Raw genomic sequence first — 15,942 nt, 5'->3', positions numbered from 1 at the left:
TTGACTCTGCCCAGTTTACCAAACACCTAATTGACCAACCTTATTCCTCATCAGCCAAATTCATACTGAATATATAAGGCTGTGAACTGATCAGGCATCAGTCACGCACATGCAAGTAATGATATCTACGTCCCCACCACCAATTAGTTAATCACGTGTGTTTATTAGCGGACCCTAAGATAATGTTGACTGTTTTTATCTCTCGTTTCTCATCCGCCGTCCCTCGTCGTTTCAAGTCTCCGGTTCGAAGCATCATGGCCAAGACCGTATTCTGCGATTCCATGCCACTGCTGGATTTACACAAGAAGGTGAGTTCAAAGTTTAAATGGATGCATAAAGTTTAGTATATTCAACGTCCCATAAAGTGTCCAAACATTTAAATACGGGCAGCGCAGGTGACCCACAGCTGCGTGTTTGTTTATCCCTTTCCAAGTAAAAAAATGGAATATGAACTTTCTGGGGTTGGGACTGGTTTCATAGAAAATGTGTAGCCCTTGATCATGACGCTCAGTTCCATTACACGAAGGCATCTTCTGTACGGGGGAGTTTTGTTAAGGGTGTTTTCACATATAGTCCTCTTAAAGTGAACTCCGGGGTAAAAAGAATAAGGCTGTTTATGTACTACCCTTGCCTTTGAATGAGGACTCAACTCTTTTTTTCCAGTTCCCATCAACTTTTTGGGGGCCTGAGTCCTTTGCTTTCACATTGCTATGTTAAGAAAATGACCAATATATTTTTTCAACATCACCTCAATGCACTCTAGGTTTTTACCAAGTGCAGGACAAGCCATTCCACCAGAACATGTTATAAACAGCTATATATACGCTAACCACTTACATTTTGGAAGAATTACTACAGATAATGCTGTAATGAAAAGTGTTCACCCAATGTAGGCTAATACCCCTTTAATGCCCCTATTGTCTTTTCGCGGTATTCAAACCACACAATCGAATAATCAGTTTATGAAGCTGCGTTGGCCTCTATGTCACATAATGCAAACAAATAATCTGAACTAAATTGGGCAATCACTAATCAACATCCAAAAACCCTTCGAACCTGCACATGGTCATCCAACACAATCTCACACTCAATTCGAGCGAATATCTACAAAAAGTATTTCAGCAGATTGTGTTTTTGTGCCGCTTGTTTCGTGTGAAAATTCATAGGAAAAGGCTTTTTTTTGTGCGACTGGATTCATAGGAAAATACATTTTTGGGGGGCAAACTTTGGAACCATTTTTGGGAAGTTATTGGAGCAATGCATTTTGTGCAGTGTTCGACACTGCCTTTTTGTGTCCCACATTCATTTGATTTTTGATTAATGCCAATGCTGTTTTCTATGCTTGTTTTCACTTAATAGTTTGGGATGCTGATGCTATGTTGGATTTTATGAGGGTTGCCATATTGGAGTAAAAACGTCTATTTGTGTTATTTCAATTTTGGGGGTATTGATGAATGTATTTGATTGGGGAATGGGGATACATGTTCATGATGGGAAATGAATTCAACAATAAATGTAGGGAAACAGAAGACCTGAAAAAAAAATTGCAACTATAACAAGGCTGGACTATGATCAATTAAGCTATATCAATACTGTTAAACAGGTTCATGTAAAATAATGAATTATGTTGGCTTACACTTATGGCACTCCCAAAACCGTTTCATGATGATTATTATGGTCATGTGAATCATGTTATATACTTAGGCTATTGTAACAAGGCATATGCCAGCATTGTAGGTCTACTGCCTCTGCCCAGAGGAATACTAGGCTTTCGTGACAACGGCCATTAGAGTTCACTTTACCACATATGAGCCCTGGTTAGAGTCTCTGTTGCAGCTCACTATGCCACATATGAGCCCTGGTTAGAGTCCCTCTTGCAGATTTCAGTTTCTTCTGCTACATTGGTGGCAGCGTTGGGGTCAGCTCACGTCTAGTTCTGTGATCTAGTGGTGGGAAGCATTGTGTTTTTCAACATTGTGTTGGGTGTAATTACATTCATATATCTAGTGAACAATGGATAAGCAACAATGGGTGTGATGGATGGAAGTAGTCACTACAGGTATACATCCAAGTTGCCTGAAGCTGAATGGAAAGTGCTCTGCCCTGACCAGTTATTCAGAAGAAATCAACCTTTTTTTTAGTGTTATTACAACCATGGCGTTCTGCTACTGAAGCTTGTATATCAGATAACCTGACAATGATCCACATCATATGGGTAGACAAAGTGTGTTATGCAGCAGAACACAACTATCCTTGTTTTAGGATGAAAACCAGTAATATGAATCACTGTTGATCCATCCTGTTCAGATCTAATGAGATGGATGTAGGATTTCCTATGGCCTAGAATCAAGGCCTTTCCCAGTCATGAAGGACAAAGTTAGGCCCCTCTTGGTTCTCATTGGCAAAGACTGAACTCAAGTTAGGGGTTATATCACTTGTATTGCTGCTGACTTTGAACATAGCTTAGGGTTAGGGTATTGAATCAATTTCCAACTCCTACACCACTATTCCCAACATATTATAACCCTGTAGATTGTAAATAATTTTTTTTTAAATTAAGCTGATATAACTTGTCATTTTTATTATAGCAGAATGGCTTCAGACTGAGCATTTCTGACCATTTATTTACGGAGAGCAATTTTCGTCTTTATAACATGTAGTGTCCATTTATTTACAGTAGTGTGTTGATTTAATTATTGCTTTCTTCAGTGGAAATACAGAATGTGTGTAAAAATGCCAAATACAGTGCCTTGCGAAAGTATTCGGCCCCCTTGAACTTTCGACCTTTTGCCACATTTCAGGCTTCAAACATAAAGATATAAAACTGTAATTTTTTGTGAAGAATCAACAAGTGGGACACAATTATGAAGTGGAACGAAATTTATTGGATATTTCAAACTTTTTTTAACAAATAAAAAACTGAAAAATTGGCCGTGCTCAGTTGGTTGAGCATGGTGTTTGCAACGCCAGGGTTGTGGGTTCGATTCCCACGGGGGGCCAGCACAGAACTTTTTTTATGAAATTGTATGAAATGTATGCATTCACTACTGTAAGTCGCTCTGGATAAGAGCGTCTGCTAAATGATGTAAATGTAATATCTTTATGTTTGAAGCCTGAAATGTGGCAAAAGGTCAAAGTTCAAGGGGGCCGAATACTTTCGCAAGGCACTGTATACCAAAAGCTAAATCAGGCAGGGATTTACGACTATTTAAGCATGTTAATCATTATTGAAACATGCAAACTACAAATATTTAACCAGTTAAAGATAATGAATACATACAACTAGATACAAATATTTGATAAAAAGTAATTCATACGTGTGTGTGTGTGTGTGTGTGTGTGTATAAGTGTTTGGAAATTATAATACACTCAGTCATAAAAATGTATCCCCATTCCCCAAATACCTTCATTGATTCCACAACAATATATATATATATATATATATAACATTTTTTTTCCTTCTCTAATAATCTGGCAACCCTCATAAAATTCGACACAGCCTTGTATAAAATGCATTATGAAAAATGGTGTAATGTTTAAGAAAAAGTGGATCCTTGTGTAATGTAGGCTCCACAAAATAATAAATGCGTTATGAATAAAATAATGTTGCCTTCACAAGATAAGGGCCTTTCTGACTACAAGTGCACCTGTATCCCAAATAATTAATCAAAAACAACCATAGAAAACAGTATTGGTATTAATAAAAAAATAAATAAACAAAGTAAGGCTATTATACTTATTTCGGTGACAACCTGGTTGATTAACAATATTGTCTTGTTAACACATTTATATTTATTTCACCTTTATTTAACCAGGTAGGCAAGTTGAGAACAAGTTCTCATTTACAATTGCAACCTGGCCAAGATAAAGCAAAGCAGTTTGACAACATACAACAACACAGAGTTACACATGGAGTAAAACAAACATACAGTCAATAATATAGTAGAAAAATAAGTCTATATACAAAGTGAGCAAATGTGGTGAGATAAGGGAGGTAAAGGCAAAAAAGGCCATGGTGGCGAAGTAAATACAATATTGTCACTTCCTGACCATAGTAAGATGTCATTTTCTATAGTAGGGCAGGGGGTGTTTTGGGTTGTTCTAGTTTTTCTATTTCTATGTTGGGATTGATCTCTAATTGGAGGCAGCTGATCCTCATTGCCTCTGATTAGAGATCATATTTAAGTAGGGGTTTTTCGCTTCCTGTTTGTGGGTTATCTTTTGAGTAGTGTGTTGTCCTCTCTGTGTCACGGTTTGTTGTATATTCAAGTATTTCAGTGTGTTGCATTCAGTTTCACTTTTAATAAATATGTGGAACTACGAACATGCTGCATTTTGGTCCGCTCCTTCGAACAGCCGTGACAAATAGAGCAAGTAAAACACTGGAATAGTAGATTTGCAGTGGAAGAAAGTGCAAAGTAGAAATAGAAATAATGGGGTGCAAAGGAGCAAAATAAATAAATACAGTAGGGGAAGAGGTAGTTTGGGCTAAATTATAGATGGGCTATGTACAGGTGCAGTAATCTGTGAGCTGCTCTGACAGCTGGTGCTTAAAGCTAGTGAGGGAGATAAGTGTTTCCAGTTTCAGAGATTTTTGTAGTTCGTTCCAGTCATTGGCAGCAGAGAACTGGAAGGAGAGGCGGCTGAAGGAAGAATTGGCTTTGGGGGTGACCAGAGAGATATACCTGCTGGAGCGCGTGCTACCGGTGGGTGCTGCTATGGTGACCAGCGAGCTGAGATAAGGGGGAACTTTACCTAGCAGGGTCTTGTAGATGATCTGGAGCCAGTGGGTTTGGCGGCGAGTATGAAGCGAGGGCCAGCCAACGAGAGCATACAGGTCGCAGTGGTGGGTAGTATATTGGGCTTTGGTGACAAAACGGATGGCACTGTGATAGACTGCATCCAATTTATTGAGTAGGGTATTGGAGGCTATTTTGTAAATTACATTGCCGAAGTCCAGGATCGGTAGCATGGTCAGTTTTACGAGGGTATGTTTGGCAGCATGAGTGAAAAATGCTTTGTTACGAAATAGGAAGCCAATTCTAGATTTAACTTTGGATTGGAGATGTTTGATGTGAGTCTGGAAGGAGAGTTTACAGTCTATCGGTAGAGTTGGAAATGCGACTGAAACACATTCAACTTCAGCTTTTTATTTACATGACAACTTCAGCTTAAGTATATTTTGTGTGCTCTACGTCATCACTCACTGATTTTTATCTGGAACAAGTCAGTTAGGTGGAAACGCCACTGGGTGGAAAATGTTTGCATATTTGCATGAAAAACTGTCGCCAATTGGATGGAAAACTAGCTCGTGAAGCCATTTGGTTAGTTTGCTGTACCTCATTCATTGACCCTGCCGCCTTTTCCAGAGAAGTCAGTTGTGGTTCACCTTCTCCAATTCAGACCTACCCAGACCTTTCACATACACCACCCGCACCATCCTGGTCGACTGGCTCATCCAAGTCAATGTGAGTTCCCCTCGTGTCCCTCTACTATTTATTTAACATTTCCTGGCTAAAATGTACTCAACTTGCTACTACTCAAATTTAGGAAAGCAGGTTGACCCTCAAAAATGAAGCAGTTTTGAAGCAGGTGCCCTTCAGCTTACCTAAGATAAAATGTATGTGGGAGAATTCAGGCCTTTGTCTCCTCCCCATCATCTCTTCTTCCTTCCCTTTACAGGAGGTGTTCCATTTCTCAGAGGAGACCCTCTACTTGTCTGCCCAGGTGTATGTAAACTTCCGACTTCAACTGTAGGTAGATTTATTAAAGTGACTATGCATAGATGATAACAACAGAGTAGCAGCGGTGTAAAGGGGGGGGGCATTGCAAATAGTCTGGGTAGCCATTTTTTTAGAAACCGCTTCTACCCCAAGGAGTCTTATGACTTGAGGGTAGAAGCTGTTTAGAAGCCTCTTGGACCTAGACTTGGCACTCCGGTACCGCTTGCCTTGCGGTAGCAGAGAGTACAGTCTATGACTAGGGTGGCTGGAGTCTTTGACAATTTTTATGGCCTTCCTCTGACACCGCCTGGTATAGAGATCCTGGGTGGCAGGAAGCTTGGCCCCAGTGATGTACTGGGCCGTTCACACTACACTCTGTAGTGCCTTGTGGTCGGAGGCCAAGCAGTTGCCATACCAGGCAGTGATGCAACCAGTCAGAATGCTCTCAATGGTGCAGCTGTAGAAGCTTTTGAGGATCTGAGGACCCATGCCAAATCTTTTCAGTCTACTGGGGAATAGGTTTTGTCGTGCCTTCTTCACGACTGTCTTGGTGTGCTTGGACCATATTGGTTGGTGATGTGGACACCAAGGAACGTGAAGCTCTCAATCTGCTCCACTGCAGCCTCGTCAATGAGAATGGGGGTGTGCTCGGCCCTCTTTTTCCTGTAGTCCACAACACCTCCTTTCTTTTGATCACGTTGAGGGAGAGGTTGTTGTACTGGCACCATACGGCCAGGTCTCTGTCCTCCTCCCTATAGGCTGTCTCCTAGTTGTCGGTGATCAGGCCTACCACTGTTGTGTCATTTGCAAGCTTAATGATGGTGTTGGAGTTGTGCCTGGCTGTGAAGTCATGAGTGAACAGTGAATACAGGAGGGGACTGAGCATGCACCCCTGAGGGGCCGCTGTGTTGAGGATCAGCGTGGCGGATGTGTTATTACCTACCCTTACCACCTGTGGGCGGCCTTGTCAGGAAGTCCAGGATCCAGTTGCAGAGGGAGTTGTTTAGTCCCAGGGTCCTTAGCTTTTTGATGAGCTTTGAGGGCACTATGGTGTTGAACGCTGAGCTGCAGTCAATGCATAGCATTCCCACATAGGTATTATTTTTGTCCAGGTGGGAAAGGGCAGTGTGGAGTGCAATAGAGATTGCATCATCTGTAGATCTGTTGGGGTGGTATGCAAATTGGAGTGAGTCTAGGGTTCCCACATAATAAAATTCATGTTTTGTCAACTCCGACAGATTTTTGCCTGACGTCAACCGCGTCAGTGCTGAAAGATCTGAGAATAGTTGTTTTTGTTTGAGATTTTCAAATTAATAATTGTCCATATTTTACCAATGTTTGTACAAAATTGTTATTTTCGAGGGCAAAAGTGTCTTGAATATCAATTTATATTTGAAGAAATATGGTCGTCACTGTTGTGCAACATCTGCTTAAACAATTGACGTCTTTGCTGTGCTAGACTTAAGGGATGTTTGCTTTATAAATGTTTTATGTTGTAAATCTAGGAAAAACATGACAAAATTCTAACGAAATTAGTCCTGTGGCATTTAATAGTGCTATAAAACCAAAATGTTTGGAGATTTGTATGACAAATTTGAATAATCTAATGTTAGAATTAAATAAAGGCCTTAACACTTGTTGGACAATAATTGTAATGGAGTTGACATAAATCCAATCGTATTTTATGAAGAAAAAAAGAAAAAGTTGTTCCTTTACATGGTGTGATGGCTCAGCTGGTCCCAAATGTAGCTATTTGTAACTTGTCAGAAATGTCCAGATCAACTAGCTCATGTCAGCTGTTTTTTCAGCTAGGTTTATTAGCTCATAGATTTTGTTGTAATATTTGAGTCACTCATATCACATGAATACATATAATGGAAACATGCAAAGAATAGCAAGACAATTTGCTTTAACAGCGCTAAAGTTCCGCTTGTCTTCTGCGGTGACTTTACCCACGCACGGCTACCGCATGTGGAAGTGTGCTGCACCACTTGTTCGGGTTTGTCCAGTCTTGCTCTGTCTGCTAGCAGCATGCGCTCGTTTGCCTAACCCCGCCTTCTTAGGCTCTGCTCACGTGCTCGAGCAGACCCGTGGCAGTCATTGGCTGAGAAGCGTTCCATACGTCATATTCTGCCGTACGAGAGCCATGTGGATGTGTGCTGGACCAGCTGACTGATGAACTATGGCACATTTCACGACTGAGAGACACGTGAAATGAAGCAACAATGTAGCATTTATAATTCACCCTGTAGGGAAGGAAAAACACGTATGCATGTATCTATTTTTAAATCACACCATGTATGTATCTATTTTTACATGTATCTATTTTTAAATCACACCATGTATGTATCTCTTTTTACATGTATCTATTTTTAAATCGCACCATGCTTCCCTGTCGTTCTTTCTCATTAGTCGAGTTGGCAAAGGCTGTTAATTTAGTGTAGCCTAGGGTATAGCAATACAAGTCCAGTAACCCCCAAAAAAATGGTATAGAAATGACAGAATAGGTAGAGCTTTGTCCCCATATAATTAGGTAATTAAATAGGATCTCTATCCCTATGATATTCTGTCCAAACCTCATCACTGTAGTCACACCTCTGTTAATAATCAAATCCTGACGTTCTCATGCAGTCACATCAGCGCAAAACTCATGCGGTCCCCACCCCTACACGTGCTCAGAAAACGAAGTAGTCTTTATTATGTTACATCCTCCCAGATTGCTTGTGCGCGGCCCTTCCGCCCCGATCTCTTAATATCGACGGAAACAGTTTGTCATTCTAGCAAGGGAAGGGTCGTCACTAGTCAGCCACAAAGTCATAAACCCTGAATATTTATTCAATGCATCTTAAAATTCGATTATAAACCTATCTTTAACCTAAACCATACTCCTACCCTTATACTTAAATTGAAATTACGATAAAATGTAAATGACGATTTTTTTCCCCATAAATGTTTACAATAGGCCTATAGCCAATTTGACTTTGTGGCTGTGGTAACTAGTGGAAACCCGCAGGGAGGTCTAGGAGGCGGGGCCATTTTCAGGTTGGGTACCGATTGTCAATTCTGGAACTGGGACTCGTTTTATAGGATCTAACCGTTAGGCTACAGGTAGTCTTCACATCCCGTTAGCTAGTTTATACATTGAATGAGATAGCTATAATAGGAACGCAGCGATAGACACGCATAGATGACATGACATAAGTGAAACGTTGAAAAATAGAGCTAGAAATTAGGTGCTCTAGTCAACAATACGGAGCGCTGTGCAAGTGAAGTGAACCACCAGTGGCAAAGAGTCTAAATTGATATTGGAGGTAAGCTGTTGGTGATTTTTTTTTTTTTTTTTTTTTTTTAAATACACTTTGAGACTGAGACGTTTGAAACAATAATTTAATGTGAAGGGTGCACTTGACCACAGTTGCTTTATATGTGGACTTTTTGACCTGATTTAAACCTGCTGACCATGCTTAAGCAAGTATTTAAACATTTGGCAAATATAGTTGTCATGGTCTTTGATTTATTTATTAGGCCTAATTATTTCTGACTTATTTCGTGCGTTTTGTATATCGCGTTTGTTAATGTGCAAAGCAATAGAGCAAGTTTGTCTGCTCTGCAGAAGTTGTGATGTTACATAAGGGAAAGGGGAGGAGCCGCCAGTTGTGACAGCGCACGTTGGATACACATCGTACACGTTTGTCCTAGTGGCCCTTTGTTTACAAAATAACACCACAGAAAGTTACCTAGAAACAATTGCTTAGTCGGAACGTCATAAACCTGCCATTGGGTATCATCATGTACAAGAAAGTGTCATTTCTCAGGGGGCTATATAGTCGCACAACGTTACTTTGTGCCCCTCTAAAAAGCTTGAGGTGCAAATATTTTTCATTTTGTAAGCTATTGTTTATTACATCGATTTTAAACCTATATTTTTGCTTACAAGTCCCATGACTGACGTAAAGCTCTTCTCCACGAGATAAATGGGTTTTCCGCGACAGTTGAAATTCAGCTGACAGTGTGGGTAGTTTAATGGTCAGAACAGAAAGGATGGGGTCGATCGGGTCAGACTCATGGTGGGACTTTTTTTCTATCTCTCTTATCCTGGACATAAGATAGTGTCACTCAAACAGAGAAAATTGAGAGCTTTGGGGAAAGAGAGATGGAGGGAGGAAATATCAAATTGTGTAAACATGTCTGTCAGACCAGGGTTGACCTATAGGGTGACACAGTGTTACATAAAGAACCACATTTGCATCCGCATACAGTATATTGCTCTAAAGACTAATCCCACACACATGAATGTGCTAAATCACTTCTGAAGCTCTCATGATCATATCCATGGTAACCACCATGATTTAACATCTCCCATCATGCCTGGTCAACACATGCAAAAACGGTGTATTTTGTCATGGTGATGTTTAATTCGTGGGTGGATGTGATATTACCAAACACACACACATAGCACCCCCCCTATTCTCCCGACACGCACGTAGTCCACACACACGGGATCCTGATGTATCTAGGAGTGAAGAGGAGGAGCCAGGCAAAGGGAATGGGCTGTGGAGGGAGAAGTGACTAAGGAGGAGGAGCTAAATCAGAGATTATGTATCCAGCAGCATAATGTCATTTCAACACCTAACAATATTCAGTGAGGAGTTTTTGATTTTTTTCTGCAACTTGGAGCCAAGGTGTTTCTATTTTTATGACAGTAGCTTTTTGAAGTACCATAGGCTGATGCATTTTAAAACATATTCCAGGGAAATGTTACTCAGTGGTGTATTTGTTTCTCCACCAGGACGCAGTATGCCTCTGGAACAGGCTTGTCTAAGTGGGCGAGAGCCACGTGCATCCAGTAAGAATGCCGAGGACAGGAGCAACGCTGCCACCCTGCTGGCCTCAAGGAGTACTGCAGACACAGAGTCAAACAGAAGAGGCTCTCGCTGCGGCTCTGAAAAAGATTCTGGATATTCGGGTGAGGGAGAACGTTCCGGACACTCACTCGCCCCAAAACGTGTCACTCACCCACCCCCTCGCTCTTTCTCACTCAATGTGTTTCCTGTAAACTCTCACACTGCCAGACTGTGTGACCCTCATGAGTCATGACACATATGGTCACACAGTGTTACCCAGGCCAGGCAGTGCAAGTCACAGCTTCCAATAGGATGAATTACTGACTCCAGTATGACAAGTATGTGATGTGCAACCAATCAGTCTGAGGTGTTGTATTCCTAGATAGAGAAGGACACACGTGTAGTCTACATGCTCACTGGCCCTCTACTCAGTAGTATTGCTGATAGAATTCCATGAATTCCTTCATGAGGAGTACTAGATTACTGTCCTTGATGACGTGTGAGTATGACCTCACAGGTACAGATGACTCACTCAGTAACCAGCGGGAAACGGTATAAAAAGAATTGTGTGTCACATTTCTTGTGAGGACAGCTCCCATCCCCCCTTGTATTCCCCTTCAATCCGTTTGTATTTCTTCAATTCTTTACACTCATCTCTTCCTTTAACTTGCTTCTCTCTCTCCCCCCCTTCTTCCTCTCCTCCAGACAACAACAGCTGCACAGACTGGCTCCATGCGGATAGAGAGGACCAGGGCAGCAGCGTGTTAGAGCCCAGGGGAAGGGAGGGTCTTCAGAGCCAGGTCAAGCCCGAGCAGGCCCCTCTCCAGGGGAATCACATCCTGGTCCCCAGCTCCGGAAGCCCTGACCTCACCCCCATCTTCATCATCAAGAACGTGGTGCTCAAACAGGTGAAAGAGGTGGGAGGCAGGCTTGAGGTCAGTTCCATTTCAGTAGTCAATTGAGAAAGTAAACCAAATTTTCCAATTAAAAAATGTTCCTAATTGAAAAGCATTGAAGAGGTGGCAGGACTAGAGCATGAAACTGTGAAGAAAGACATGGCAGGAGGTGGCCAATCATAGGACAGCAAAACTAAACAGAGTAACAAATAAAAAGGAGAAATAGATACAGAAATAGAGGGGACAGGCGGAGGAGGAAGAGGGGACAGGCGGAGGAGGAAGAGGGGACAGGCGGAGGAGGAAGAGGGGACAGGCGGAGGAGGAAGAGGGGACAGGCGGAGGAAGAGGAGGGGACAGGCGGAGGAGGAAGAGGAGGGGACAGGCGGAAGAGGAGGGGACAGGCGGAGGAGGAAGAGGAGGGGACAGGCGGAGGAGGAAGAGGAGGGACAGGCGGAGGAGGAAGAGGAGGGGACAGGCGGAGGAGGAAGAGGAGGGGACAGGCGGAGGAGGAAGAGGAAGAGGAGGGGACAGGAGGAGGAGGAAGAGGAGGGGACAGGAGGAGGAGGAAGAGGAGGGGACAGGAGGAAGAGGAGGGGACAGGCGGAAGAGGAAGAGGACAGGAGGAAGAGGAGGGGACAGGCGGAAGAGGAAGAGGAGGGCACAGGTGGAAGAGGAAGAGGAGGGCACAGGTGGAGGAGGAAGAGGAAGAGGAGGGGACAGGCGGAAGAGGAAGAGGAGGGGACAGGCGGAGGAGGAAGAGGAGGGGACAGGCGGAGGAGGAAGAGGAGGGGACAGGCGGAGGAGGAAGAGGAGGGGACAGGCGGAGGAGGAAGAGGAGGGGACAGGCGGAGAAGGAGGAGGAGGTGGGGGGACAGGCGGAGGAGGAGGGGACAGGCAGAGGAGGGGACAGGCGGAGGAGGAAGAGGAAGAGGAGGGGACAGGCGGAGGAGGAAGAGGAAGAGGAGGGGACAGGCGGAGGAGGAAGAGGAAGAGGAGGGGACAGGAGGAAGAGGAGGGGACAGGAGGAAGAGGAGGGGACAGGCGGAAGAGGAAGAGGACAGGAGGAAGAGGAGGGGACAGGCGGAGGAGGAAGAGGAAGAGGAGGGGACAGGCGGAAGAGGAAGAGGAGGGGACAGGCGGAGGAGGAAGAGGAGGGGACAGGCGGAGGAGGAAGAGGAGGGGACAGGCGGAGGAGGAAGAGGAGGGGACAGGCGGAGGAGGAAGAGGAGGGGACAGGCGGAGGAGGAAGAGGAGGGGACAGGCGGAGGAGGAAGAGGAGGGGACAGGCGGAGAAGGAGGAGGAGGTGGGGGGACAGGCGGAGGAGGAGGGGACAGGCAGAGGAGGGGACAGGCGGAGGAGAAAGAGGAGGGGACAGGCAGAGGAGGGGACAGGCGGAGGAGGAAGAGGGGACAGGCGGAGGAGGAGGAGGAAGAGGGGACAGGCAGAGGAGGAGGAGCAAGAGGGGACAGGTGAAGGAGGAAGAGGTGGTGACAGGTGGAAGAGGAAGTGACAAGGATAGGTGGGGGAGGAAGACAAGGTGATAGGGACAGGTATGAGGAAGTGGAGGGGACAGGTAGATGATGAGGAGGAGTAGATAGATGGAGGAGGTGACAGGGACATGTGGAGGAGGAAGAGGAGAGGGGGTGACAGGGACAGGTGTATGAGGAGGTGACAGGAAGATGAGGTGACAGATGGAGGAGGTGACAAGTGGAAGAGGAGGTTACAGGTGGAGGTGTCAGGTACAGGTGGAGGAGGTGACAGGGACAGGTGGAGGAGGAAGAGGAGGTGACAAGTAGAAGAGGAGGTTACAGGTACAGGTGGTTGAGGTGTCGGGTACAGGTGGTTGAGGTGTCGGGGACAGGTGGTTGAGGTGTCGGGGACAGGTGGAGGAGGAAGAGGAGGGGACCGGTAGATGAGGAGGAGTAAACCGGTACAGGAAGAGGAGTTGACAGGAGGAGGAGGAGGAAGAAGAGGAGTTGACAGGAGAAGGAGGAAGAGGAGTTGACAGGAGGTGGAGGAAGAGGAGTGGACAGGTACAGGTTGAGGAAGAGGAGTGTACAGGTTGAGGAAGAGGAGTGGACAGGTACAGGTTGAGGAAGAGGAGTGGACAGGTACAGGTTGAGGAGGAAGAGGTGACAGGTGGAGTAGGAAGAGAAGGTGACAGGGAAAGGTAGAAGAGGTGACAGGGACGGGAGGAAGAGGAGGTGATAGGGACAGGTGGAGGTGGAAGAGGGGGTTACAGGTGGAGGAGGAAGAGGAGGTGATGGGGACAGAGTGTGAGGAAGAAAGCATCTGGAAATGAGATGTCTGATAAATGTCACTGTGAACCAGGTCAGAATGACCAAATGGTTTTAGGGATGTATTTGATGACACCAGACTCATCCTTGTTCACAATCCTCTTACAGCAAGTCCGCTCAAATAAGTTGCCCTTTTCTTTACAGTTTGTGTTAACACAGAGTTGCCTCTCTTTCTCTCATCTTCCCTTCATCTTTCCTTTCTTTTTGGCTTTAATTACCCCCCCCCCCCCCTCCCCCCCCCCCCCCTCCCAGAATGACTCAGACCATCACCTCCAGAACCAGCTAAACTGGGAGAACAGAGGAGGAAGTCCCAATGACTCTGGCCCCTGTCATGTGATCCTGGTCCAGCAGCCCAGTGAAGCCTCGGCCTCACCCGCATCCCCAAAGCCCAACAGAACACAGTCCTGGAGATCTGACAGCACAGCTATGAAAACAAAAAGCAGAACCTACCTGCCCATTCTTAAGTCCTACCCTCGTATCGCCCCCCATCCCAGTAAGAAGCCATCAGACAATACCCCAGTGGACCCCCATGGTAAGGGGACTGGCAGGGAGGACCAGAGTCAGGACAAGAGGATGTGTACAGAGGACAAGAGGGATGAGGTGTCCACTACTACTCACTTACTGACACCATCCAGAAAACATATCCGCAAGCAGCCAGACCCCAATAGAAGCCTGTCCCACTGGAGGAGCCCTGCCTCATCCCACTCCCCCAGCCCTCGCTCTCCCTCCACACTTTCCAGCTTTGTCTCCTGCTCTATGTCCAGCTCCGACACCACCACCGCCTCCTCCTACTCCGGTGGCTCCTCTCCCCCCTCGGCCAGCAGGTGGCCCCGCAGGCACGGTCCAGGCCTGTCCCTGTTAAGTGCGGCTCGCGACAGGCGCTTCCTGAACACAGTGGGCATCCTAAGCCAGTCAGGCCTGCTTGACATCACGCTGCGCACCCAGGACCTCCTCCGCCAGAGCAACGCCACAGACCGAGACATCGCCCAGCTCCGCCAGCACACACAGCTGCTGTATCAGGCCGCCAACCACCGCAACAACCCCTATAACAATGACCCTGATAATAACGACCCCAATGCCAACACAGCCAACGCGGGCTGGGAGAGGATACACCAGGCTATGGCTCAGTCAGGCTGCTACCCCAGCCTCAAGAACCTGGGGAGTGAAGAGGATCACAACAGTTATAGTCCAGAGCCAGGAGTGGGAGGGAACACCAGTTTCAAGAGGGATTCAGTTGGCTGTAATATTGCCACTCATGCCCACAATGGGGTGGAGGCCCTGGCCCCAGCCTCGCCCCTCCTGGCCCCCATGTCAGATCTGCTCCCACAGTACTGCGCTGTTTCCCTGTCACAGCATTCTCCAGTCAGCATCACCACGTCCCGCTCTCGCTCGGGGCAGGCCAGTACCAAACCCCCTGAGACAGTCACCATCATGCCCCCTGACAGTTCCACCCATGGTGTTCTAGCACCTGCCCAAGGAAAGGCAGGGCAACTGGCCAGTTTGTAACCCTCTAACAGTCACTTCACTTCAGCTCCAACGAACCCAAAGTATGTAGTCTGTTTAGTAACATGTTTCTGACGGTTACCCCGACAGAGACATTAACGCAGTGAGGGAAAAAAGTATTTGATCCCCTGCTGATTTTGTACATTTGCCCACTGACAAAGAAATGATCAGTCTATAATTTTAATGGTAGGTTTATTTGAACAGTGAGAGACAGAATAACAACAAAAAAATCCAGAAAAATGCATGTCAAAAATGTTATAAATGGATTTGCATTTTAATGAGGGAAATAAGTATTTGACCCTTCTGCAAAACATGACTTAGTACTTGGTGGCAAAACCCTTGTTGGCAATCACAGAGGTCAGACGTTTCTTGTAGTTGGCCACCAGGTTTGCACACATCTCAGGAGGGATTTTGTCCCACTCCCCTTTGCAGATCTTCTCCAAGTCATTAAGGCTTCGAGGCTGACGTTTGGCAACTCGATCCTTCAGCTCCCTCCACAGATTTTCTATGGGATTAAGGTCTGGAGACTGTCTAGGCCTCTCCAGGACCTTAATGTGCTTCTTCTTGAGCCACTCCTTTGTTGCCTTGGCCGTGTGTTTGGGGTTATTGTCATGCTGGAATACCCATCCACGACCCATTTTCAATGTCCTGGCTGAGGGAAGGAGGTTCTCACCCAAG

At 45.5% G+C, this 15,942-nt stretch overlaps 1 protein-coding gene across 3 annotated transcripts; it reads left to right on the top strand.

The window, feature by feature from the left end:
• The first annotated feature begins 142 nt into the window (after positions 1–142).
• Positions 143–15,425, top strand: si:ch211-132b12.7 (CiPC domain-containing protein). 3 transcript variants are annotated; one of them, XM_029773683.1, is made up of 4 exons: positions 143–308; positions 10,513–10,689; positions 11,273–11,502; positions 14,014–15,425. In XM_029773683.1, exons 2-4 carry the CDS (start codon positions 10,521–10,523, stop codon positions 15,265–15,267), a joined length of 1,653 nt encoding a protein of 550 aa, XP_029629543.1. In that variant the 5' UTR covers positions 143–308; positions 10,513–10,520; the 3' UTR covers positions 15,268–15,425. The 3 variants fall into 3 exon arrangements, with proteins under 3 accessions (XP_029629543.1, XP_029629544.1, XP_029629542.1); XM_029773684.1 differs by lacking the exon at positions 143–308 and adding an exon at positions 8,735–9,034 and having other exon boundaries at positions 11,273–11,475; XM_029773682.1 differs by lacking the exon at positions 143–308 and adding an exon at positions 8,735–9,034.
• Positions 15,426–15,942: the final 517 nt, after the last annotated feature.

This window comes from Salmo trutta, chromosome 13 (assembly GCF_901001165.1).
Source record: "Salmo trutta chromosome 13, fSalTru1.1, whole genome shotgun sequence".
Taxonomy (NCBI): Eukaryota; Metazoa; Chordata; class Actinopteri; order Salmoniformes; family Salmonidae; genus Salmo; species Salmo trutta.
Note: the sequence above shows the minus strand (reverse complement) of the source record. Positions and strands in the feature narration are given on the sequence as shown.